Genomic DNA, 27480 nt, shown 5'->3' with positions numbered 1-27480 from the left:
AGAGATACAAGTATATATACCTATAGGGTAAATCCTTTGATATTATGTGATTGGAATGTTGTCAAAACCGTTCACCTTTCGCAAACCACCGAGGAAGCACTGAGGAGTACTAGACGGACGACAGCTGTGTACATCTTGTATTGAAAACTTTATTTTAAGAAGCCGAATAATGATAAAGGCAGAAAAATGTCATTCGTTTTACTCATCTAACTCATATATTATATTTTACACATCTTTGTATATACAGATATATAGATAATAAGGTGGGGTAATATACATATACGTGTTGACTTACAGACAGTGTACGATGACTGGCTTGCTTTTCTCGTCAATGTTGGCGGTCTGCCATTCATTGATGTCTTCTATCATGTTGAGAAGGGCTGTGAGGTTAGATGGGAGAGGTCGTCCGTCCTCCCAGCCACAGTACTGGTACTGTCGGACCACCACACTGCCTTTATCGTCCTGTAATTACAGTCATCACGTCATACTGTAACATACTGTAACATACTGTAACATACTGTAACAAACTGTAACATACTGTAACATACTGTAACATACTGTAACAAACTGTAACAAACTGTAACATACTGTAACATACTGTAACATACTGTAACAAACTGTAACATACTGTAACAAACTGTAACATACTGTATCATACTGTAACATACTGTAACATACTGTAACATACTGTATCATACTGTAACATACTGTAACATACTGTATCATACTGTAACATACTGTAACAAACTGTACAACTGTAACATACTGTAACATACTGTAACATACTGTAACATACTGTAACATACTGTAACATACTGTAACATACTGTAACATACTGTAACATACTGTAACATACTGTAACATACTGTAACATACTGTAACATACTGTAACATACTGTAACATACTGTAACATACTGTAACATACTGTAACATACTGTAACATACTGTAACATACTGTAACATACTGTAACATACTGTACATACTGTAACATACTGTAACATACTGTAACATACTGTAACATACTGTAACATACTGTAACATACTGTAACATACTGTAACATACTGTAACATACTGTAACATACTGTAACATACTGTAACAAACTGTAACATACTGTAACATACTGTAACAAACTGTAACATACTGTAACATACTGTAACAAACTGTAACATACTGTAACATACTGTAACATACTGTAACACTGTAACAAACTGTAACATACTGTAACATACTGTAACATACTGTAACATACTGTAACATACTGTAACATACTGTAACATACTGTAACATACTGTAACATACTGTAACATACTGTAACATACTGTAACAAACTGTAACATACTGTAACATACTGTAACATACTGTAACATACTGTAACAAACTGTAACATACTGTAACATACTGTAACATACTGTAACATACTGTAACATACTGTAACATACTGTAACATACTGTAACATACTGTAACATACTGTAACATACTGTAACATACTGTAACATACTGTAACAAACTGTAACATACTGTAACATACTGTAACATACTGTAACATACTGTAACAAACTGATACTGTAACATACTGTAACATACTGTAACAAACTGTAACATACTGTAACATAACTGTAACATACTGTAACATACTGTAACAAACTGTAACATACTGTAACATACTGTAACATACTGTAACATACTGTAACAAACTGTAACAAACTGTAACATACTGTAACATACTGTAACATACTGTAACATACTGTAACATACTGTAACATACTGTAACATACTGTAACAAACTGTAACATACTGTAACATACTGTAACATACTGTAACATACTGTAACAAACTGTAACATACTGTAACATACTGTAACATACTGTAACATACTGTAACATACTGTAACATACTGTAACAAACTGATACTGTAACATACTGTAACATACTGTAACATACTGTAACATACTGTATCATACTGTAACATACTGTAACAAACTGATACTGTAACATACTGTAACATACTGTAACATACTGTAACATACTGTAACATACTGTAACATACTGTAACATACTGTAACATACTGTAACATACTGTATCATACTGTAACATACTGTAACATACTGTAACATACTGTAACATACTGTAACATACTGTAACAAACTGTAACATACTGTAACATACTGTAACATACTGTAACATACTGTAACATACTGTAACATACTGTAACATACTGTAACATACTGTAACATACTGTAACATACTGTAACATACTGTAACATACTGTAACATACTGTAACATACTGTAACATACTGATACTGTAACATACTGTAACATACTGTAACATACTGTAACATACTGTAACATACTGTAACATACTGTAACATACTGTAACATACTGATACTGTAACATACTGTAACATAACATACTGTAACATACTGTAACATACTGTAACATACTGTAACATACTGTAACATACTGTAACATACTGTAACATACTGTAACATACTGTAACAAACTGTAACATACTGTAACAAACTGTAACAAACTGTAACATACTGTAACATACTGTAACATACTGTAACAAACTGTAACATAACTGCCTTATCGTGCTCCGAGTATTCATCTTCAGACTTGTCTATCTCTGTTCAAACTTGCCTACCTCCGGTCAGAATTGTACACGTATACCCCTTCAGACTTGTCTATCTCTGTTCAAACTTGCCTTTAAACTACCTCTGGTCAGAATAGCATACGTACACCCCTTGAGACTTGTCTATCTCTGTTCAAACTTGCCTACCTCCGGTCAGAATTGTACACGTACATGTGTACCCCTTCAGACTTGTCTATCTCTGTTCAAACTTGCCTTTAAACTACCTCTGGTCAGAATAGCATACGTACACCCCTTCAGACTTGTCTATCTCTGTTCAAACTTGACTACCTCCGGTCAGAATTGTACACGTATACCCCTTCAGACTTGTCTATCACTGTTCAAACTTGCCTTTAAACTACCTCTGGTCAGAATAGCATACGTACACCCCTTGAGACTTGTCTATCTCTGTTCAAACTTGACTACCTCCGGTCAGAATTGTACACGTATACCCCTTCAGACTTGTCTATCTCTGTTCAAACTTGACTACCTCCGGTCAGAATTGTACACGTAAACCCCTTCAGACTTGTCTATCTCTGTTCAAACTTGCCTTTAAACTACCTCTGGTCAGAATAGCATACGTACACCCCTTGAGACTTGTCTATCACTGTTCAAACTTGCCTACCTCTGGTCAGAATTGCATACGTATACCCCTTCAGACTTGTCTATCTCTGTTCAAATTTGCCTTTAAACTACCTCTGGTCAGAATAGCATACGTACACCCCTTGAGACTTGTCTATCTCTGTTCAAACTTGACTACCTCCGGTCAGAATTGTACACGTATACCCCTTCAGACTTGTCTATCTCTGTTCAAATTTGCCTTTAAACTACCTCTGGTCAGAATAGCATACGTACACCCCTTGAGACCTGTCTGGACAAGTTCAAACTTGCCTACCTCCGGTCAGAATTGTACACGTATACCCCTTCAGACTTGTCTATCTCTGTTCAAATTTGCCTTTAAACTACCTCTGGTCAGAATAGCATACGTACACCCCTTGAGACCTGTCTGGACAAGTTCAAACTTGACTACCTCTGGTCAGAATAGCATACGTACACCCCTTCAGACTTGTCTATCTCTGTTCAAACTTGCCTACCTCCGGTCAGAATTGTACACGTACATGTGTACCCCTTCAGACTTGTCTATCTCTGTTCAAATTTGACTACCTCTGGTCAGAATTGCACACATATCCCCCTCCAAACTTGTCAATCTATGTTCAAACTTGTCCATCTCCGGTCAAAATTGCACACGAATACCCCTCCAGACTTGTCTATCTCTGTTCAATTTGCCAACCTCTGGTCAGAATTGCACACATATCCCCCTCCAAACTTGTCAATCTATGTTCAAACTTGTCCATCTCCGGTCAAAATTGCACACGTATACCCCTCCAAACTTGTCAATCTATGTTCAAACTTGTCCATCTCCGGTCAAAATTGCACACATATCCCCCTCCAAACTTGTCAATCTATGTTCAAACTTGACTACCTCCGGTCAGAATTGTACACGTATACCCCTCCAGACTTGTCTATCTCTGTTCAAACTTGCCTACCTCCGGTCAGAATTGAACACGTATACCCCTCCAGACTTGTCTATCTCTGTTCAAACTTGACTACCTCCGGTCAGAATTGCACACGTATACCCCTTCAGACTTGTCTATCTCTGTTCATACTTGCATGTTACCATTAAGACATGCCATTCCTCCGGTCCTGCATATCACCATTTTCAACTTGAGTATCCTTGCTTATCTTCCTGCAGATTTCTCCATCCACACTTAATTAGCTATTCTCCTGCAAACTTGTTTATTGTTTCTTCCTTTCTAAACTTATCCTCGTCCAGACTTTCATACCCATTTATAGTTTTACCTATAACCCGTTACTATTCGCCTATCCACGTCCAGACTTTCATACCCATTTATAGTCTTACCTATACCCGTTACCATTCGCTTATCCTCGTCCAGACTTTCATACCCATTTATAGTCTTACCTATACCCGTTACCATTCGCTTATCCTCGTCCAGACTTTCATACCCATTTATAGTCTTATCTGTACCCGTTACCATTCGCTTATCCCTGTTCTGACTTGTCTCTCCCCAAATAAACAAGGGTATATTTCCCCGTGTCTTAGTGTACATAAGAAATAGCAAAATATATTACGATTTGATCTCGATGATTTCGGTGTAAATTATATTAAGAAACAGAACATCCATGAGAGATGTTGGCACCTTTAAAGTATTGTTTAGTAACTTTCATATCAGTCCAATGTAAGATGGATCTTTTCTCTCCTTTTACTTCCCCCGCTTTATGTGAACCCTTTATTTACACTGTGAAGTGATATGGTGTTATGATGTTCAATGTTTTGAAAATATCCCTATAACCATAAACTTGTATGAGTATTTCAAATCAATTGCCATATTAATATCAAATACAATCATAATAAATCGAAATCATAGTAAGAAGCAATTTAACTGACACAGCAGTGACCAAAGTCTAATGTTAAGATAGCTGGATCTTTTCTCTCCTTTTACTTCCCCCGCTTTATGTGAACCCTTTATTTACACTGTGAAGTGACATACTGTTATGATGTTCAGTTTTATTTCAAATCAATTGCCATATTAATATTAAATACAATCATTTCAAATCGAAATCGTTGTAAGAAGCAACCGAACACTGACACAGCAGTGACCAAAGTCTAATGTTAAGATAGCTGCCCGTAGCCATCTTTTAGCTGATCAGTTCCAAAATACAATATGCACAACTCAGATTCAGGGAAACCAAAACAGATATTTGAGAAAGGTCCGTTGAGTGCTTTCTGCGAAAAAACGGTACCATACTCGTCAGCATTGGTACATATAGATATAGTCTACCAAATTGAAAACTTTGTTGGAACAATACTTTCCAACTTTGAATTTATCATGCTTCTCCCTAAAATAGACTTAATGTAGTGAGGTACTAAACATCGAACAATGAATGAACGCATAAACTTACCAAACATTTGTAAACATTCATTTAAAAGATCTATTTTCGTGGGGACGTAAATTCTGTGATTTTGGTGAAGAAAAAAAAAATCCACGAAAATTAAATGAAAACAACAAACAAACACATACAAGCAAAACTCGTGTGGTTGTAGGAACATTTCGGTCTTGTGTCCGTGTGTCACCTTGTCAGTATTAGTGTTTGTTCATTTGTCCGTCTGTCTTTTCTTGTGTCCGTGTGACACCTTTTCAGTACTAGTGTTTGTTTATCTGTCCGTGTGTCATTTCTTGTGTCCGTGTGTCACCTTGTCAGTAGTAATGTTTGTTTATCTGTCCGTCTGTCCTTTCTTGTGTTCGTGTGTCACCTTGTCAGTAGTAATGTTTGTTTATCTGTCCGTCTGTCCTTTCCTGTGTCCGTGTGTCACCTTGTCAGTACTAGTGTTTGTTTATCTGTCCGTCTGTCCTTTCCTGTGTCCGTGTGTCACCTTGTCAGTACTAGTGTTTGTTTATCTGTCCGTCTGTCCTTTCTTGTGTCCGTGTGTCACCTTGTCAGTACTAGTGTTTGTTCGTATGTCTGTCTGTCTTTTCTTGTGTCCGTGTGTCACCTTTTCAGTTCTAGTGTTTGTTTATCTGTCCGTCTGTCATTTGTTGTGTTCGTGTGTCACCTTGTCAGTACTAATGTTTGTTTATCTGTCCGTCTGTCCTTTCTTGTGATCGTGTGTCACCTTGTCAGTACTAATGTTTGTTTATCTGTCTGTCTGTCTGTCTGTCTTTTAGAAATGTCTAGTTAGTGGTGAGTCTAACGACTTTCTCACATTTAATCAACACTTAGCATTGTTAAACTATAAAACAAGAGGCCCATGGGCCTTAACGGTCACCTGAGTTCTAATATAGGAAGAAACAAAGAGATATAGACACTTATATAGTTGAAGTCGATCAGTGATTTTATGAATTTGACATTTTTAAGTATGAAGAGGATTTGCTTTCATCAAACCTGTGAAATAAGATTTTTTGAAATTTTAAGTCATTTTGACCGTATTTGGCCCCGCCTCTCAGGTCCCCCAGGGGGTCAGCAAGGACTGATATGAATGTTAAAATGCTATATCTCAGGCTAATAATTCTAATCAAGTTTGAGTCCTTTTCTATGAAAATTGAGCAAAAAATGGTCATAAATGTGTTTTCCCTATATAAACTATCGCAAACTTTACCCCCTCCCCAGAGGGAAACGAGAGACTCCAGGGTCATATAATATCCAATTTTTGTAAAGGACCTGAAGACCTTTCTATTTATGAAGAGTACCTGATTCTACCACATCTGAGTTTTGAAATTTTAGTAAATTTTACCCCTTTTGTCCCCACCCACAGTCCCCTGGGGGTGGGGACTATATAACTCACGATTTCGGTTGGCCTTATGCCTTAGAAGGTTTGTGCAAAATTTCATTGAAATTGCTTCAGTAGTTTTGGAGAAGAAGTCGAAAATGTGATTTGTTTACAGGCATATGCCGCATGACGGACGACGCAAGACACACGACGGACGATGATGGATATGTTTGTATGTTTGATTAATTAACGTCCTATTAACAGCTATGGTCATGTAAGGAAGGCCTCCCATGTTTGCTGTGTGTTGCGTGTATGTTTTGAGAGGTGCGTGTTTCAGGAGACTGCGGTATATTCCTGTAGTGTCTTCTTGTATAGTGGAACTGTTGGCCTTTTTATAGTGCTATAACACTGAAGCATGCCACCGAAGACACCAAGCAACACACCCCACCCGATCACATTATACTGACAACAGGCGAATCAGTCATCCCACTCCCTGTATGCTGAGCGCTAAGCAGGAGCAGAAACTTTTATAGACTTTGGTTTGTCTCGGCCAGGGGACAGAACCCAGATCCTTCCTCACAGGGGCGAACGCTCAACTCGAGGCCAAAAGTGAGGCGGTGCCAAGGGAGGCATTAGGAAGGATAAAGTCAGTTAGGAAGAAGAGAAAAGATAAGATCCTAAATTTAGTCGCCTTTTACGATTATGCAATAGGGACAGCAGGTACAATTCTAACGTCCTACCTGCAGGGCAATAGACAAAAGACCATTATATAAGGTCTCTTGAGACTTCGGCTCTGGCGAAGACTTCGTCTCAGGTGACCTAAAAACTCACATCAAACGATACGAAGCAGAAACATAACCAAACTTTCATCGATTTCCAAATACTCGATAATGTTTATATTGACACAGCGCTGGTTCTAAATTAAAACCATCGACCACTACTTCACAGTAAATGTCGTGTAAAAATGATGGCAAAACATTAACTAACACCATATATAGACACAAGCTAAGGCACACGTGATGGCATACTTACGGCTCCAATGTCACGTGCAAGCGCCTGTAGATATTATAATTAGAGTCATCTCCCCTTTCTCCCACAGTATTCATGGCTATATTTATTACACATTGATTAGGCGATAAGAAGTATATTTTATAAATCTTTTTTAGTACAGTACATGTTATAATGCTTTTGCTTTTTCCTGTACTAGAAATCAGCCCTGTATACAGTGCAGCGCTTAGTTACGATCAACACTAACTGCTACATTTAGTTTCGTTTTACAATGGTTTAAGAGTTAAGGTTTAATTGTAGGTATGATTTCTATACCAGTTGAATATTTGGTAAAAACTTACACGCTGGAATATTATTCCCTTACAAGTGATATAATAATTATTCTGTTATAAGGCATACATCGGTATATAATAATTATTCTGTTATAAGGCATACATCGGTATATAATAATTATTCTGTTATAAGGCATACATCGGTATATAATAATTATTCTGTTATAAGGCATACATCGGTATATAAATTAATGATTTAATGTTATCGACCTTACTGCTGATTACTTACCTCAACATCAAACCGGAAGTCCATAGTGAGGATTTTATAGCCGTCCTTGACCTCCTCGTGAGTGACCTTGATTTGGAACGGTCCACAGCCCATCTGTTGGTTCACACCTCCCCAATAATGCTCGCTTCTCTGGAAGAGTGAACACAGGTCATGATTACATAACTTATCACCAGGGGCTAGCAGTGCATTGCTTTCACAGAAAAAATGCATTATCCTAGAGTTCTTACAATATCTATATATAGAACTGTAACCGATGACTAATACCTCCGTGTCAGAGGGGTCTGGCTTGATTTGAAAGTAATATGGTGTTGTATGTAATATGTATTTGTTTTCTGTACTGCATCTTATGTAAGGCAAGAATGTATGTTATGCAAAGTGAAACATATTGTTGGTAAGACTAAACTCTTTGATTTTGTATAGGGTGAACATATTCATACATGTTCTTTGCCACTACCGGTAAACACCAGAGTTGTCTGCCCTTAATTGCTTTCATAGAAGATAGAGTTGTCTGCCCTTACCTTGTTATCGAGAAATGGTTTGTTCCTCATGACAATCGTTCTACATTCCTCTTAACAGAAACTGAAGTAACACCAGGGTTTTATGCCCTTGCATTGCTCTCATAGAAGGTGAGGGTTACACCAGAGTTGTCTACCCTTGCCTTTTCCTAACAGAAGCTGAAGTAACACCAGGGTTGTCTGCCCTTTTATTGCTCTCATAGAAGACAAATTTACACCAGAGTTGTCTGCCCTTACCTTGTTATCGAGGTATGGGTTGTTCATCATGACAATCGTTTGACATTGCTCCTGGTGTATGAGTCGGCAGAAGTCCACGACAGTTCGGTTCTGGGGAAACTCAGTGGCAATGTAAGCACACTTCTCCTTGAAAGTCTACAATATTCAAAATTATCTTATATTCACGTCAATCGATATTTATCATCAATGGTATTATGAATATATACTCACATTGCAGCAATTGCTACCTAACATGGTCTAGGGCCACACAGACATGGAATGTGATTGGTGTAGGAATACGTAAGAAAATTTTCGTTGCCAGAAAACCTAATTTCGCCCTCAGTGCGCGGCAAAAAAGAACAGTCATTAAAATGTTAAACAACTATAGCCTTATTTCAAGAAATTGAATGTAACTTTTTCCCCTTGGAGATGGACCATACACAACATCGATGACCTTTTCTAGGGGTCACTTAATGTAGTAACCATGATGTTACGTCATGTAGTTATCCTTTAGTTTTAACAATGGATGCTCTCGTACATCCGGGGAGTTCACGAGTGAACAGTCTAGGGTCTTCGTAAGACAATCTGAACATTTCGGAACATTTTCTTTTCCTATTTGGTAAGTAAAGTTTAAAATAAAAAGCGTCTTACTGGCAGATAGACGGCGTTAATATAGTCATTACATCCCTTCAGATTGGACCAAAGGTATACCCGACTCTCGTCAGCTGAAAAACATAAAAACACACATGTTAAATACTACACCTTACTGGTAAGGATAAAACACATGATGTTATTTAAAATCATGAACTGTATAATTGACAGTCCTGTATTTCACCGAGGTATCCATGCAGACTATTCATTCAGTCAAACAACAATACGCTACTCTGGGCGGTTATTTTGGGTCTTAATAACATTTCTTATTACATATATTATGAATTGAATAAGTATCAAATGAAAGATGAGTGAGAGAATGATGTACAAGTTGTATATATGTAAGATGTTTTCTATGATAAAATATAAAAAAATATACGTACGTGCTAATATGCTGCGGTTCCTATTTTTAGGAAGATTTTCTGGCAAGTTGGCTGTTTCGCACTCCATTTCAGTTGGGGACAAAAGACTCTGTAATATATCAGTAATAACTTCAATAATAACTTTTCTTTGTTTTCAGACTATCTGGCTTTCTGATTGGCCGACTCTTTGTTTTCAGACTAAATCTGGCTTTCTGATTAGCCAACTCTTTGATTTCAGACTAAATCTGGCTTTCTGATTGGCCAACTCTTTGATTTCAGACTAAATTTGGCTTTCTGATTGGCCAACTCTTTGATTTCAGACTAAATTTGGCTTTCTGATTGGCCAACTCTTTGATTTCAGACGTAATTTGGCTTTCTGATTGGCCAACTCTTTGATTTCAGACTAAATTTGGCTTTCTGATTGGCCAACTCTTTGATTTCAGACTAAATTTGGCTTTCTGATTGGCCAACTCTTTGATTTCAGACTAAATTTGGCTTTCTGATTGGTCAACTCTTTGATTTCAGACTAAATCTGGCTTTCTGATTGGCCAACTCTTTGATTTCAGACTAAATTTGGCTTTCTGATTGGCTGACTCTTTTTTCATACCACTTTAAATGTTATCATCTCATAACAGTGACGTCGCTGTTTGTAATGCCATCTCTGATTGGTTGAAATTACGGTGCAATGACTTCACAGAAAAAAGAGTTCATCAAGAATTTGAAATCAGATTGGATTAAAGGGATCGACATGAATCGAGCGGATTGGGAGGTCAAGTGATCCTACATGTTGGTGAACTGGTCCTACTTCTCATTCCAATCATCAATACACTGAGTCAGACTAGGCATTTCATAATATTATCAAATTTGCGATCAGAATAATGAAGCGCCGCTAGACGGAGTCGTCCATGGCAATAAGAGAGTTCAATGTTTAGGAAATCGAAAAAATATTAGTTCTCAGACTCATAATCCAACATGGCTGTTATTTTCCTACCATAACAAGACGCTAACAAGTAAAATGGGACTAATTCATGTACTACGTGATACCCGATAACCTTTGTGCGGGACTAGCATCTCCAGTGGTGATGGAAAGTAATACTTTCTAATCTCCCCGCTGAAATGACGTTAGCGTGGGATATCATCTGTTTCCGTCATTCCATCACAAACAGAAACAATAATCTCCCACAACGATATCGGGTAACACGTGCTACGTGAATGAGTTCCAATGTGAGCTTAAGTACCTTGAACTGTCGATGCATGTGAGTGTGTGAGTCGGTTCCTCGTCGTAGGACGTTGTAGTACTGTGAGAACTCCTCCACAGATACCGTAGTGTCCTTACCCTGTAATGCTGCCTCCAAGGCCAGGTACAGAAACTGGTACTGGCCCTAGACAACATGTGAAAATATGAAAACTGTTGGTTTCCTTACTATTTTTTTTGCTAATTAATTACTTTGTAGAACAATTTTATGAAACAGTCCTGTGCACACTTATTGGGTGGAATGCGTTTTTTTCGTTTTGTTTTCAAAAGTGTTTTCCAAATATGTATATTATATTTATATATGACATACAAAACACAAAATTTCCATTCTCAGAACATTTCTGATTTAATTGTTATAGTGTAAAAAATTATAAAGTCAGTGTAATTTTTAACTTTATCAATTAACATTTCTTCGTATATTTCCTTTATTAATTTAGCATTTCTTTCTTTGTTTTACATAAGACCTGATTTCTTTAATGATAACATGACAGAAAATTACACTGTATTAGTAACAGTATGTCAGATTGTGTTATCATATCGTCAAAGGGAATGTAATCTACATACATAGATTACAATGATGATTGGGATGGAGAAAGAGATGGAGGAAGAGATGGGTAGAAATGAGAGGAAGACAACAAAATGATAGAAATAGGAGGGAAGAGAAAGAATGGGTGGAAATGAGAGGAAAGACAAGAAACTGATAAAAAAGGAGGGAAGAGAAAGAATGGGTAGAAATGAGAGGAAAGACAAGGAAATGATAGAAATAGGAGGGAAGAGAAAGAATGGGTGGAAATGAGAGGAAAGACAAGAAAATGATAGAAATAGGAGGGAAGAGAAAGAATGGGTGGAAATGAGAGGAAAGACAAGAAACTGATAAAAAAGGAGGGAAGAGAGAGAATGGGTGGAAATGAGAGGAAAGACAAGAAAATGATAGAAAAAAGGAGGGAAGAGAAAGAATGGGTGGAAATGAGAGGAAAGACAAGAAACTGAGAAAAAAGGAGGGAAGAGAAAGAATGGGTGGAAATGAGAGGAAAGACAAGAAACTGAGAAAAAAGGAGGGAAGAGAGAAAGAATGGGTGGAAATGAGAGGAAAGACAAGAAACTGAGAAAAAAGGAGGGAAGAGAAAGAATGGGTGGAAATGAGAGGAAAGACAAGAAACTGAGAAAAAAAGGAGGGAAGAGAAAGAATGGGTGGAAATGAGAGGAAAGACAAGAAACTGAGAAAAAAGGAGGGAAGAGAAAGAATGGGTGGAAATGAGAGGAAAGACAAGAAACTGAGAAAAAAGGAGGGAAGAGAAAGAATGGGTGAAAATGAGAGGAAATAAAAGGAAATGATAGAAACAGGAGGGAAGAGAAAGAATGGGTGGAAATGAGAGGAAAGACAAGAAACTGAGAAAAAAGGAGGGAAGAGAAAGAATGGGTGGAAATGAGAGGAAAGACAAGAAACTGAGAAAAAAAGGAGGGAAGAGAAAGAATGGGTGGAAATGAGAGGAAAGACAAGAAACTGAGAAAAAAGGAGGGAAGAGAAAGAATGGATGGAAATGAGAGGAAAGACAAGAAACTGAGAAAAAAGGAGGGAAGAGAAAGAATGGGTGGAAATGAGAGAAAAGACAAGGAAATGATAAAAAAGGAGGGAAGAGAAAGAATGGGTGGAAATGAGAGGAAAGACAAGGAACTGATAAAAAAGGAGGGAAGAGAAAGAATGGGTGGAAATGAGAGGAAAGACAAGAAACTGAGAAAAAAGGAGGGAAGAGAAAGAATGGGTGGAAATGAGAGGAAAGACAAGAAACTGAGAAAAAAGGAGGGAAGAGAAAGAATGGGTGGAAATGAGAGGAAAGACAAGAAACTGAGAAAAAAGGAGGGAAGAGAAAAGAATGGGTGGAAATGAGAGGAAAGACAAGAAACTGAGAAAAAAGGAGGGAAGAGAAAGAATGGATGGAAATGAGAGGAAAGACAAGAAACTGAGAAAAAAGGAGGGAAGAGAAAGAATGGATGGAAATGAGAGGAAAGACAAGAAACTGAGAAAAAAAGGAGGGAAGAGAAAGAATGGGTGGAAATGAGAGGAAAGACAAGAAACTGAGAAAAAAGGAGGGAAGAGAAAGAATGGGTGGAAATGAGAGGAAAGACAAGGAACTGATAAAAAAGGAGGGAAGAGAGAGAATGGGTGGAAATGAGAGGAAAGACAAGAAAATGATAGAAATAGAAGGGAAGAGAAAGAATGGGTGGAAATGAGAGGAAAGACAAGAAACTGAGAAAAAAGGAGGGAAGAGAAAGAATGGGTGGAAATGAGAGGAAAGACAAGAAACTGAGAAAAAAGGAGGGAAGAGAAAGAATGGATGGAAATGAGAGGAAAGACAAGAAACTGAGAAAAAAGGAGGGAAGAGAAAGAATGGATGGAAATGAGAGGAAAGACAAGAAACTGAGAAAAAAAGGAGGGAAGAGAAAGAATGGGTGGAAATGAGAGGAAAGACAAGAAACTGAGAAAAAAAGGAGGGAAGAGAAAGAATGGGTGGAAATGAGAGGAAAGACAAGAAACTGAGAAAAAAGGAGGGAAGAGAAAGAATGGGTGGAAATGAGAGGAAAGACAAGGAACTGATAAAAAAGGAGGGAAGAGAGAGAATGGGTGGAAATGAGAGGAAAGACAAGAAAATGATAGAAATAGAAGGGAAGAGAAAGAATGGGTGGAAATGAGAGGAAAGACAAGAAACTGAGAAAAAAGGAGGGAAGAGAAAGAATGGGTGGAAATGAGAGGAAAGACAAGAAACTGAGAAAAAAGGAGGGAAGAGAAAGAATGGGTGGAAATGAGAGGAAAGACAAGAAAATGATAGAAATAGGAGGGAAGAGAAAGAATGGGTGGAAATGAGAGGAAAGACAAGGAAATGATAGAAATGGATGGGAAGAGAAAGAATGGGTGGAAATGAGAGGAAAGACAAGGAAATGATAGAAATAGGAGGGAAGAGAAAGAATGGATGGAAATGAGAGGAAAGACAAGGAACTGATAAAAAGGGAGGGAAGAGAAAGAATGGATGGAAATGAGAGGAAAGACAAGAAAATGATAGAAATAGGAGGGAAGAGAAAGAATGGGTGGAAATGAGAGGAAGACAACAAAATGATAGAAATAGGAGGGAAGAGAAAGAATGGGTGGAAATGAGAGAAAAGACAAGGAACTGATAAAAAAGGAGGGAAGAGAAAGAATGGATGGAAATGAGAGGAAAGACAAGAAAATGATAGAAATAGGAGGGAAGAGAAAGAATGGGTGGAAATGAGAGAAAAGACAAGGAACTGATAAAAAAGGAGGGAAGAGAAAGAATGGGTGGAAATGAGAGGAAAGACAAGAAACTGAGAAAAAAGGAGGGAAGAGAAAGAATGGGTGGAAATGAGAGGAAAGACAAGAAACTGATAAAAAAGGAGGGAAGAGAAAGAATGGGTGGAAATGAGAGGAAAGACAAGAAACTGAGAAAAAAGGAGGGAAGAGAAAGAATGGGTGGAAATGAGAGGAAAGACAAGAAACTGAGAAAAAAGGAGGGAAGAGAAAGAATGGGTGGAAATGAGAGGAAAGACAAGAAAATGATAGAAATAGAAGGGAAGCGAAAGAATGGATGGAAATGAGAGAAAAGACAAGAAACTGAGAAAAAAGGAGGGAAGAGAAAGAATGGGTGGAAATGAGAGGAAAGACAACAAAATGATAGAAATAGGAGGGAAGGGAAAGAATGGGTGGAAATGAGAGGAAAGACAAGGAAATGATAGAAATAGGAGGGAAGAGAAAGAATGGGTGGAAATGAGAGGAAAGACAACAAAATGATAGAAATAGGAGGGAAGAGAAAGAATGGGTGGAAATGAGAGGAAAGACAAGGAACTGATAAAAAAGGAGGGAAGAGAAAGAATGGGTGGAAATGAGAGGAAAGACAAGAAAATGATAGAAATAGGAGGGAAGAGAAAGAATGGGTGGAAATGAGAGGAAAGACAACAAAATGATAGAAATAGGAGGGAAGAGAAAGAATGGGTGGAAATGAGAGGAAAGACAAGGAACTGATAAAAAAGGAGGGAAGAGAAAGAATGGATGGAAATGAGAGGAAAGACAAGAAAATGATAGAAATAGGAGGGAAGAGAAAGAATGGGTGGAAATGAGAGGAAAGACAAGGAACTGATAAAAAAGGAGGGAAGAGAAAGAATGGGTGGAAATGAGAGGAAAGACAAGGAACTGATAAAAAAGGAGGGAAGAGAAAGAATGGGTGGAAATGAGAGGAAAGACAAGGAACTGATAAAAAAGGAGGGAAGAGAAAGAATGGGTGGAAATGAGAGGAAAGACAAGAAACTGAGAAAAAAGGAGGGAAGAGAAAGAATGGGTGGAAATGAGAGGAAAGACAAGAAACTGAGAAAAAAGGAGGGAAGAGAAAGAATGGGTGGAAATGAGAGGAAAGACAAGAAAATGATAGAAATAGAAGGGAAGCGAAAGAATGGATGGAAATGAGAGAAAAGACAAGAAACTGAGAAAAAAGGAGGGAAGAGAAAGAATGGGTGGAAATGAGAGGAAAGACAAGAAACTGATAAAAAAGGAGGGAAGAGAGAGAATGGGTGGAAATGAGAGGAAAGACAAGAAAATGATAGAAATAGAAGGGAAGAGAAAGAATGGGTGGAAATGAGAGGAAAGACAAGAAACTGATAAAAAAGGAGGGAAGAGAGAGAATGGGTGGAAATGAGAGGAAAGACAAGAAAATGATAGAAATAGAAGGGAAGAGAAAGAATGGGTGGAAATGAGAGGAAAGACAAGAAACTGAGAAAAAAGGAGGGAAGAGAAAGAATGGGTGGAAATGAGAGGAAAGACAAGAAACTGAGAAAAAAGGAGGGAAGAGAAAGAATGGGTGGAAATTAGAGGAAAGACAAGAAACTGATAAAAAAGGAGGGAAGAGAGAGAATGGGTGGAAATGAGAGGAAAGACAAGAAAATGATAGAAATAGAAGGGAAGAGAAAGAATGGGTGGAAATGAGAGGAAAGACAAGAAACTGATAAAAAAGGAGGGAAGAGAGAGAATGGGTGGAAATGAGAGGAAAGACAAGAAAATGATAGAAATAGAAGGGAAGAGAAAGAATGGGTGGAAATGAGAGGAAAGACAAGAAACTGAGAAAAAAGGAGGGAAGAGAAAGAATGGGTGGAAATGAGAGGAAAGACAAGAAACTGAGAAAAAAGGAGGGAAGAGAAAGAATGGGTGGAAATGAGAGGAAAGACAAGAAACTGAGAAAAAAGGAGGGAAGAGAAAGAATGGGTGGAAATGAGAGGAAAGACAAGAAACTGAGAAAAAAGGAGGGAAGAGAAAGAATGGGTGGAAATGAGAGGAAAGACAAGGAACTGATAAAAAAGGAGGGAAGAGAAAGAATGGGTGGAAATGAGAGGAAAGACAAGGAACTGATAAAAAAGGAGGGAAGAGAAAGAATGGGTGGAAATGAGAGGAAAGACAAGGAACTGATAAAAAAGGAGGGAAGAGAAAGAATGGGTGGAAATGAGAGGAAAGACAAGAAACTGAGAAAAAAGGAGGGAAGAGAAAGAATGGGTGGAAATGAGAGGAAAGACAAGAAACTGAGAAAAAAGGAGGGAAGAGAAAGAATGGGTGGAAATGAGAGGAAAGACAAGAAACTGATAAAAAAGGAGGGAAGAGAAAGAATGGGTGGAAATGAGAGGAAAGACAAGGAACTGATAAAAAAGGAGGGAAGAGAAAGAATGGGTGGAAATGAGAGGAAAGACAAGGAACTGATAAAAAAGGAGGGAAGAGAAAGAATGGGTGGAAATGAGAGGAAAGACAAGGAACTGAGAAAAAAGGAGGGAAGAGAAAGAATGGGTGGAAATGAGAGGAAAGACAAGGAACTGATAAAAAAGGAGGGAAGAGAGAGAATGGGTGGAAATGAGAGGAAAGACAAGAAAATGATAGAAATAGAAGGGAAGAGAAAGAATGGGTGGAAATGAGAGGAAAGACAAGAAACTGAGAAAAAAGGAGGGAAGAGAAAGAATGGGTGGAAATGAGAGGAAAGACAAGGAACTGATAAAAAAGGAGGGAAGAGAAAGAATGGATGGAAATGAGAGGAAAGACAAGGAACTGAGAAAAAAGGAGGGAAGAGAAAGAATGTATAGAAATGAGAGAAAAGAAAAGGAAATGATAGAAATAGGAGGGAAGCGAAAGAATGGGTGGAAATGAGAGGAAAGACAAGGAACTGAGAAAAAAGGAGGGAAGAGAAAGAATGTATAGAAATGAGAGGAAAGACAAGGAAATGATAGAAATAGGAGAGAAGGGAAAGAATGGGTGGAAATGAGAGGAAAGACAAGGAACTGATAGAAATAGGAGAGAAGAGAGAGAATGGGTGGAAATGAGAGAAAAGACAAGGAAATGATAGAAATAGGAGGGAAGAGAAAAAATGGGTGGAAATGAGAGAAAAGACAAGGAACTGATAGAAATAGGAGGGAAGAGAGAGAATGGGTGGAAATGAGAGGAAAGACAAGAAAATGATAGAAATAGAAGGGAAGAGAAAGAATGGGTGGAAATGAGAGGAAAGACAAGAAAATGATAGAAATAGAAGGGAAGAGAAAGAATGAGTGGAAATGAGAGGAAAGACAAGAAAATGATAGAAATAGGAGGGAAGAGAAAGAATGAGTGGAAATGAGAGGAAAGACAAGAAAATGATAGAAATAGGAGGGAAGAGAAAGAATGGGTGGAAATGAGAGAAAAGAGGAGGGATTTGTGTAGATATGAGCGTGAAGAGAATGAATGATCTGTATGGAAGGAAAGATCGGTTGGTGGTAGAGAGAACAGAGATCCTTACCGCAGTGTGGACCATATCAGCTCTGTTTGTCCTCATTTTGACGACACATTCGTGTACATTGATGCTGCCTTGGGATTCCGCCTGGTTCAGTAGGTAGTCCAAGGCAATATAGGTCCCCGTTCGTCCCACTCCGGCACTAAAAGCATAACATTCGTCACATCACCAACTTATCACAAAATGATTATTGTTATAAAATATACGACAATCTTAGGAAATAGAACAATTATCTGGTAAAGAGATTAATTCTCTTATAAAAAGATTTGATATTATATTAAAACAATATTCAGTGTGTATCTTCAAAAACTACGTACCTGTGATTGTATACAATCCTTTGTTTGCTGAAAGTGTGTGACCATGACAATTATCATGTGACCATGCCATTTATCATGTGACCATATGAGAATGAGCATGTGACGTCACCTACCTACAGTGAACGACGACTGGTGCATCACTAGTGGTGACCTTGACTTTGTCGTGGAACTCCACGAGAGGTGTGACATATTTTGGAATTTCTTTATCGGGCCACGAGAGGAACTGAGCGTGCTTCACTGACCTCATATCACCATTCTACAAATACAGACATACAAATAGACACAACTTCACCTGAATGAGATATCTGCACTTGTAGTGAGGTACATGTACCCACGGGATCTGAGAATTAGTTACAGTCAGATTATATAATCATCCCACTAGAGTGTCCTAAAGAAGACGTTTTAGAGGTCTAGATAAAACCCGGTAAAAATCATATTCTACATGGTATTATATATGAGAAGGGTGGAAAGCTCACAGACTCAGAATTTCTAACCTGTCTACCTTTAGCGGCTATAAAAACACATTTCTAGCACATCTTTTAAAAACGGTTACTACCGTTGGAAAGAGCGATAATTTTCCTTTCAAAATCATCCTACACATCTATACAAAGTGCCGTCACAAAGACGATTTAAGCCCCATTATGACCTAGTTGGCACACAACATCCGGAGGACGTTTTTATTAGGTCCGATCGCAACGTTGCATTTAGGTTGCATTTAGGTTGCAAATGAAAGTTTGGGGAACGTTTTTTGACAACGTCCGCCGAATGTTTTCATATGTTTTCACAACGTTTGTATGTTACGTTGTTTATTTTCATTATTCTAGTATTTAGAAGTACAATAACAACAAAATATAGTGTTCATATAATATTTTAATGTCTTCTGCTCATCCTGCATGAATTAGGCGCATCAACTTCCACCCAGACTGTTTGTGTAGGAGCCATTTCACGTACTTCCGTGTGTACTTATGTAAGCATTTTCATCTGTAAAGGAAAAACAGAATAAAATATTAAACGTCTATATAATGATTTAGACGATATATTTTTCATATACCGGTACGTTATTACATAAATAAAAACACAAATAGGATTCTGGCACATCAGGGAATTTGTATAAGTTACATGTATATGTGTATACATACTCATAATACTGACTACACACATAGATAAAATAACTTACCGCGATATGATATAATAAACACATTCTTTTAAAAACAAGTTTGTATAGGAATCCATAAAGACTTACCTTGAAATATCTGTCGATATCTGGAAGTTAGCTTGTTTGGATGCTGTCGAGCCTAAGAAATGTTATCCGTGTGAAGCACATGTGTACACAAAGTTTGAATGAACAAAGAACCGGAAGTGATAATAACCGCGCAAACACCAAACAAATCTTTACGAGTTTCCACTCCTAGTTTCTGTAGTGTGCGGGTAAATTTGTAAAATATCATATAAATAAAATCACAATTTATTGGTATAAAAAGACGCTGTATTCTAAAGATTTTAATTTTTTGTTTTAAATAGTTAATACCGACCCCTAGCGGATAAACTTTAAAATGAAAGGGAGGTAACACAACTCTTTTATCATAACTCGGTAGTTTACATATTTGACGTAATAATCGGTATGTAAACTTGGTATTCATAATTATACTTTTTGTTTTGTTTTCATCTATTCAATTAATACCTATAGTATCTGTAATTCGAAAAATAAAACTATTTACAAGTACAAAAAATGATTAATTATTTTTTAATTAGTTAATAATTATTGAAAAAATATAAGGCCTTCTTGTATGTATCACTATTTGAATAGATTCATTCGCTTTCCTTTAAAAGTTGTTTCCAACAATAATACTTTTTGAAATATATTAAATTATTGTCAAAGTTTTTTTCCTAACCATATAAAAACATTCTCGGGACGTCACATGCTAATGTCGTGAGGACGTTTGGAGAAAAACGTTCTCACAACATTGTCAGAATGTCCCCGACGTCGCAACCTAAATAAAACGTTGCCAAAACGTTGTCCGGACGTTATGTGCCCACTGGGGTCAAACATTACTCTAGATTATGAAAAGTCGTCCAATCAAATATAATTTGATATAATATGCATGACGAGGCCTCCGCAGCAATCTCATTGGCTGGCTATAAAATAAGAAGATGAAATATTGTACAATTCTACAACAAGAGGCACAAGGGCCTTAACAGTGATCTGATTACCTTGTTAATAGTCGTATTGGAAATTGATTAGAAATGGTGTCATGGTGGCCATCTTCGATTTGGAATCAACCCAAAAAATAACAACACTTCGTCGGCACCATGTCAGGATCATATGTCAGGCAAGTTTCAGAAAAATGGCACCGGTAGAACTTGAGAAGAAGTTCAAAACGTGAAAAGTTAACGCACGGCGGACGGCGTACAACCATGCACGAAACATGATGCCTGACCCGCCAAACATAACTAAGGTCAAACTACCATGGTGGTTTTTAAGCTCAAACTGACAAATTGTCCACATGGAAACGTATTGTCTAATGTGGGAGTTAATAGAGGAACGTTACAGACGCCAGCTATACACACACACAACTCTGTCATTAAAAAGATAATAATCTCACTGCACATATCTAATCTTTACTGGAGGCTTTACCGAGTTCAGATTGAGATTAGAAATCCGGAAGTCAGCGTATCGTTCTACGTCATCACAGGTTATAGTGATGTCACCATATACCACCTCTTCACCCTCCTCTGGCCAGTATTGCATACACTTGGTTACCTGGGAAAAATCAACAACATTTGGTTACCTGGGAAATATAAACAACATTTGGTTACCTGGGAAACATAAACAGCATTTGGTTTCCAAGGAAACATAAACAACTTTTAGTTACCTTGGAAACATAAACAACATTTGGTTACCTGGGAAATATCAACAACATTTGGTTACCTGAGAAATATCAACAACGTTTGATTACTCGGGAAACATAAACAACATTTGGTTACTCGGGAAACATAAACAACATTTGGTTACCTGGGAAACATAAACAACATTTGGTTACCTGGGAAATATCAAGAACATTTGGTTACCTAGGAAACATAAACAACTTTTAGTTACCTGGGAAACATAAACAACATTTGGTTACCCGGGAAACATAAAAAAAACATTTGGTTACCTTGGAAATATCAACATAAGTATGACTAGGAAAAACTCGTTAAAGTTGGTAACCATGACAACACTAAGTGAAATTCCCAGCAACTTGAGTACATTATAACATCTTGATGTGCATGGTTACCATGGCCACGCTCCCATAACCCTATTAGTAACCATGGCAACATATACTTAATATTGATAGTATTTACACCAGCCTCCTAATAAAATATGTCATATAAATGGCCCACGCACCAATTCCAACAACTACATATGTATACAATTATGAAACAGTATGTATATCTGTAGATCATCAGCTACCCTTCCACAACGTGGTAACCATGACTACAGTCGTATGAAGAACAACAATGTCGCAATAATAGGAACCTTAAAATATACCTACCCCTCCCTCCACTAGTGTGGTAACCATGACAACAATATATCTACCCCTCCCTCCACATTGTTGGTAACCATGACAATAATATACCTACCCCTCCTTCCACAAGGTCGGTAACCATGACAACAATATACCAACCTAGCCCTCCCCAGGTTGGTAACATCCACAAGGTTGGTAACCATGACAAAAATAAACCTCCAATAAACCTCCATTAGGTTGGTAACCATGACAACACTACACCTACCTCTCCCTCCACAAGGTTGGTAATCATGACAACAATATACCTACCTCTCCCTCCACAAGGTTGGTAACCATGACAACAATATACCTACCTCTCCCTCCACAAGATTGGTAATCATGACAACAATATACCTACCTCTCTCTCCACAAGGTTGGTAACCATGACAACAATATACCTACCTCTCCATCCACAAGGTTGGTAACCATGACAACAATATACCTACCTCTCCCTCCACAAGGTTGGTAACCATGACAACAATATACCTACCTCTCCATCCACAAGGTTGGTAACCATGACAACAATATACCTACCTCTCCCTCCACAAGGTTGGTAATCATGACAACACTACACATACCTCTCCCTCCACAAGGTTGGTAACCATGACAACAATATACCTACCCCTCCCTCCACAAGGTTGGTAACCATGACAATAATATACCTACCCCTCCCTCCATAAGGTTGGTAACCATGACAACAATATACCTACCTCTCCCTCCACAAGGTTGGTAACCATGACAACAATATACCTACCTCTCCCTCCACAAGGTTGGTAACCATGACAACAATATACCTACCTCTCCCTCCACAAGGTTGGTAACCATGACAACAATATACCTACCTCTCCCTCCACAAGGTTGGTAACCATGACAACAATATACCTACCTCTCCCTCCACCAGGTTGGTAGCCATGACAACAGTATACATACCTCTCCCTCCACAAGGTTGGTAACCATGACAACAATATACCTACCTCTCCCTCCACCAGGTTGGTAACCATGACAACAATATACCTACCTCTCCCTCCACCAGGTTGGTAACCATGACAACAATATACCTACCTCTCCCTCCACCAGGTTGGTAACCATAACAACAATATACCTACCTCTCCCTCCACCAGGTTGGTAACCATAACAACAATATACCTACCTCTCCCTCCACCAGGTTGGTAACCATGACAATAATATACCTACCTCTCCCTCCACAAGGTTGGTAACCATGACAATAATATACCTACCTCTCCCTCCACCAGGTTGGTAACCATGACAATAATATACCTACCTCTCCCTCCACCAGGTTGGTAACCATGACAACAATATACCTACCTCTCCCTCCACCAGGTTGGTAACCATGACAACAATATACCTACCTCTCCCTCCACCAGGTTGGTAACCATGACAATAATATACCTACCTCTCCCTCCACCAGGTTGGTAACCATGACAAGAGTATACAAAGCGCTTCCTCCATTATGTTGGTAACCATGACAACAATATACATACCCCTCCCTTCACAAGGTTGGTAACCATGGCAATAATATACCTACCCCTCCCTCCACCAGGTTGGCAACCATGACGATACTCTGGCAGTTGAGTTGCCACACCATTCTCCAGAAATCATTGACCATGTTTTCAGTCGGACCTTAAATGAAATGAACATTTTACCAACAAAAATAAAGAACAGAATATTTCTGAGAATGGTTCACATTTCATCAGAAATACGACATCTGATGAAGAAATAATAAAACTTACCTTGACATGCTACATAAGCATTGGAAGACTGGAACCCCTGTAACATATATAAATATAGAGATCACATATAGAGATTAGATATAGAGATTAGATATATAGAGATCATATATAGAGATGGGTTGTATAGATATGGGTTATATAGATATGGGTTATATAGATATTAGATATAGATATTAGATATAGAGATGAGATATAGAGATGAGTTATATAGAGATAAGATATAGAGATGAGTTATATAGAGATAAGATATAGAGAAATGAGTTATATAGAGATAAGATATAGAGATAAGATAGAGATATGAGTTATATAGAGATAAGATAGAGATATGAGTTATATAAAGATTAGATATAGAGATAATATATAGAGATGAGTTATTTAGAGATAAGATATAGAGATGAGTTATATAGAGATAAGATATAGAGATGAGATATAGAGATGAGTTATATAGAGATAAGATATAGAGATGAGATATAGAGATGAGTTATATAGAGATAAGATATAGAGATGAGTTATATAGAGATAAGATATAGAGATGAGTTATATAGAGATAAGATACAGAGATAAGATAGAGATATGAGTTATATAGAGATAAGATAGAGATATGAGTTATATAAAGATTAGATATAGAGATAAGATATAGAGATGAGTTATTTAGAGATAAGATAGAGAGATGAGTTATATAGAGATAAGATATAGAGATGAGTTATATAGAGATAAGATATAGAGATTACTTATATAGAGATAAGATAGAGAGATGAGTTATATAGAGATAAGATAGAGAGATGAGTTATATAGAGATAAGTTATATAGAGATAAGATACAGAGATAAGATAGAGAGATGAGTTATATAGAGATAAGATATAGAGATTAGTTATATAGAGATAAGATATAGAGATAAGATATAGAGATGAGTTATATAGAGATAAGATATAGAGATGAAATATATAGAGATAAGAAATAGAGATGAGTTATATAGAGATAAGGTATAGAGATAAGATATAGAGATGAGTTATATAGAGATAAGATAGAGAGATGGTTATATAGAGATGGTTATATAGAGATAAGATATAGAGATGAGTTATATAAAGATAAGATATAGAGATAAGTTATATAGAGATAAGATATAGAGATGAGTTATATAGAGATAAGAAATAGAGATGAGTTATATAGAGATAAGGTATAGAGATAAGTTATATAGAGATAGGCTATAGAGATGGGTTATATAGAGATAAGATATAGAGATGAGTTATATAGAGATTAGAGAGATTAGATATATAGAGATTAGATAGAGAGATGATTGATATAGAGATAAGATATAGAGATGAGTTATATAGAGATAAGATAGAGAGATGAGTTATATAGAGATACGATAGAGAGATGAGTTATTTAGAGTTAAGATATAGAGATGAGTTATATAGAGATAAGAAATAGAGAAATGAGTTATATAGAGATAAGATATAGAGATTAGATATAGAGATGAGTTTTATAGAGATAAGATAGAGAGATGGTTATATAGAGATAAGATATTGAGATGAGTTATATAGAGATTAGATATAGAGATAAGTTATACAGAGATTAGATATAGAGATAAGTTATATAGAGATAAGATATAGAGATGAGTTATATAAAGATAAGATATAGAGATAAGTTATATAGAGATAAGATATAGAGATAGGTTATATATAGATAAGATATAGAGATGAAATATATAGAGATCAGATGTAGAGATGAGTTATATAGAGATTAGATATATAGAGATCAATATTTAAATATCGCCTCTATGCATAATCTATAAATAGATTTGTAACGAATCCTCAGATCAGTGTGGCCATACTCACATCAATGTAGGAGGCGTTGATGTAGTCTGTGAAGTTATTATCGTCCAGTTCCAGCACTACCCTGGAGTGGTCATCTGTAACACAGTATAACACATGTTTTGTCTATATAATCTTACCAACAAGGAAAGCATTTACACATGCGTAAATGCAGTGGTTGCCACATAAAAATACAGTGACAAACCTAAACACGGAAGTAGTGTGAATCCGACAAACCTATTGTATCTATATAGAAAATGATCAACATCAACCTGAGTTTGTGTATGAAGGTATATCAGAACATAAAGTGTTAATGATATTTTGTGTGATAATAGAAACTATATTCTGTTTACTCTCTGTACTTGATGACAACATTCCCCGCCAAATTGAAGCAAGCTTTTCAAATATTTAATCACTCGACCAGCTGTGAATTTTATTTTTTGTTGTTGTTTACTAATGTGTAATTTTTTTACAAATATCCCAGCATGACAACTGGCGAACCAGTCGTCCCACACCCTGTATGCTGAGCGCTAAGCAGGAGTAGAAACTGTCACTTCTAAAGACTATGGTTTGTCTCGACATGGGAACAGAACCCAGAGCCTTCCTCACATAGGGCGAGCGCTCAACCAAAGCCCAAAACTAAGGTGGTGTCAAGGGAGACGCTTAACGATCACTTACGCCCTACCTACAGGGTTCGCCCGTTGTCAGTATAATGTGACTGGGTGGGGTGTGTTGTTTTGTGTCATCGGCGGCATGCTTCAGTGATATAGCACTATAAAAAGGACAACAGTTCCACTATACAAGAAGACACAACATGAAAATATCGCAGTCTCCCAAAATACACCCCCGAACTTCATACACACAACACACCGCATACGTTGGAGGTCATCCTTACATGACACTGGCTGTTAATAGGACGTTGATTTAATCAAACAAGCAAACTAACATGACAAAAATGAAAATTGCTTCTTTAATAATGAAAATTGCTTCTTTAATAAAGTACATATAACAAGTACAATCATCGCAATATGTCTACTTACATGGATACACATTCTTGTATCTGTTTTTTGTTGTGTTTTCTGGACGCAAGGCGGCATCGTGTGGATGTTGAAGGCCCTGGGGCAGAGTCTGTACGGGACAGAGAATATAAACATTAACAAAGGCCCTGGGGCAGGGTCTGTACCGGATAGAGGCTATAAACACATTAACAAAGGTCCTGGGGCAGGGTCTGTACCGGATAGAGGATATAAACACATTAACAAAGACCCTGGGGCAGGGTCTGTACCGGATAGAGGATATAAACACATTAACAAAGACCCTGGGGCAGGGTCTGTACCGGATAGAGGATATAAACACATTAACAAAGACCCTGGGGCAGGGTCTGTACCGGATAGAGGATATAAACACATTAACAAAGGCCCTGGGGCAGGGTCTGTACCGGATAGAGGATATAAACACATTAACAAGGCCTGGGGCAGGGTCTGTACATAGAGGATATAAACATTAACAAAGGCCCTGGGGCAGGGTCTGTACGGGATAGAGGATATAAACATTAACAAAGGCCCTGGGGCAGGGTCTGTACCGGATAGAGGATATAAACACATTAACAAAAGGCCCTGGGGCAGGGTCTGTACCGGATAGAGGATATAAACACATTAACAAAGGCCCTGGGGCAGGGTCTGTACCGGATAGAGGATATAAACACATTAACAAAGACCCTGGGGCAGGGTCTGTACCGGATAGAGGATATAAACACA

The 27480-nt window shown here is 37.6% G+C and overlaps 1 protein-coding gene across 3 annotated transcripts in view; it reads right to left on the bottom strand.

Annotated features, from left to right (window-relative positions):
• The window catches only part of LOC138305465 (multiple epidermal growth factor-like domains protein 6), an 83885-nt gene that overhangs the window by 3414 nt on the left and 52991 nt on the right, over window positions 1-27480 (bottom strand). For 2 of the 3 annotated variants that reach the window (XM_069245698.1, XM_069245700.1), the window contains exons 7-20: window positions 26764-26851; window positions 25748-25821; window positions 23910-23946; window positions 23705-23799; window positions 21249-21374; window positions 18727-18869; window positions 18303-18438; window positions 11477-11620; window positions 10260-10347; window positions 9877-9950; window positions 9247-9381; window positions 8495-8623; window positions 7958-7981; window positions 296-462 (exon numbers count right to left, since the gene is read on the bottom strand). In XM_069245698.1, the coding sequence (XP_069101799.1) occupies window positions 296-462; window positions 7958-7981; window positions 8495-8623; window positions 9247-9381; window positions 9877-9950; window positions 10260-10347; window positions 11477-11620; window positions 18303-18438; window positions 18727-18869; window positions 21249-21374; window positions 23705-23799; window positions 23910-23946; window positions 25748-25821; window positions 26764-26851 (1460 nt within the window). The remainder of the gene's footprint in view (window positions 1-295; window positions 463-7957; window positions 7982-8494; window positions 8624-9246; window positions 9382-9876; window positions 9951-10259; window positions 10348-11476; window positions 11621-18302; window positions 18439-18726; window positions 18870-21248; window positions 21375-23704; window positions 23800-23909; window positions 23947-25747; window positions 25822-26763; window positions 26852-27480) is intronic. The other variant, XM_069245699.1, reaches the window with a different exon arrangement.

This window comes from Argopecten irradians, chromosome 13 (genome assembly GCF_041381155.1).
Source record: "Argopecten irradians isolate NY chromosome 13, Ai_NY, whole genome shotgun sequence".
Lineage (NCBI taxonomy): Eukaryota > Metazoa > Mollusca > Bivalvia > Pectinida > Pectinidae > Argopecten > Argopecten irradians.
Note: the sequence above shows the minus strand (reverse complement) of the source record. Positions and strands in the feature narration are given on the sequence as shown.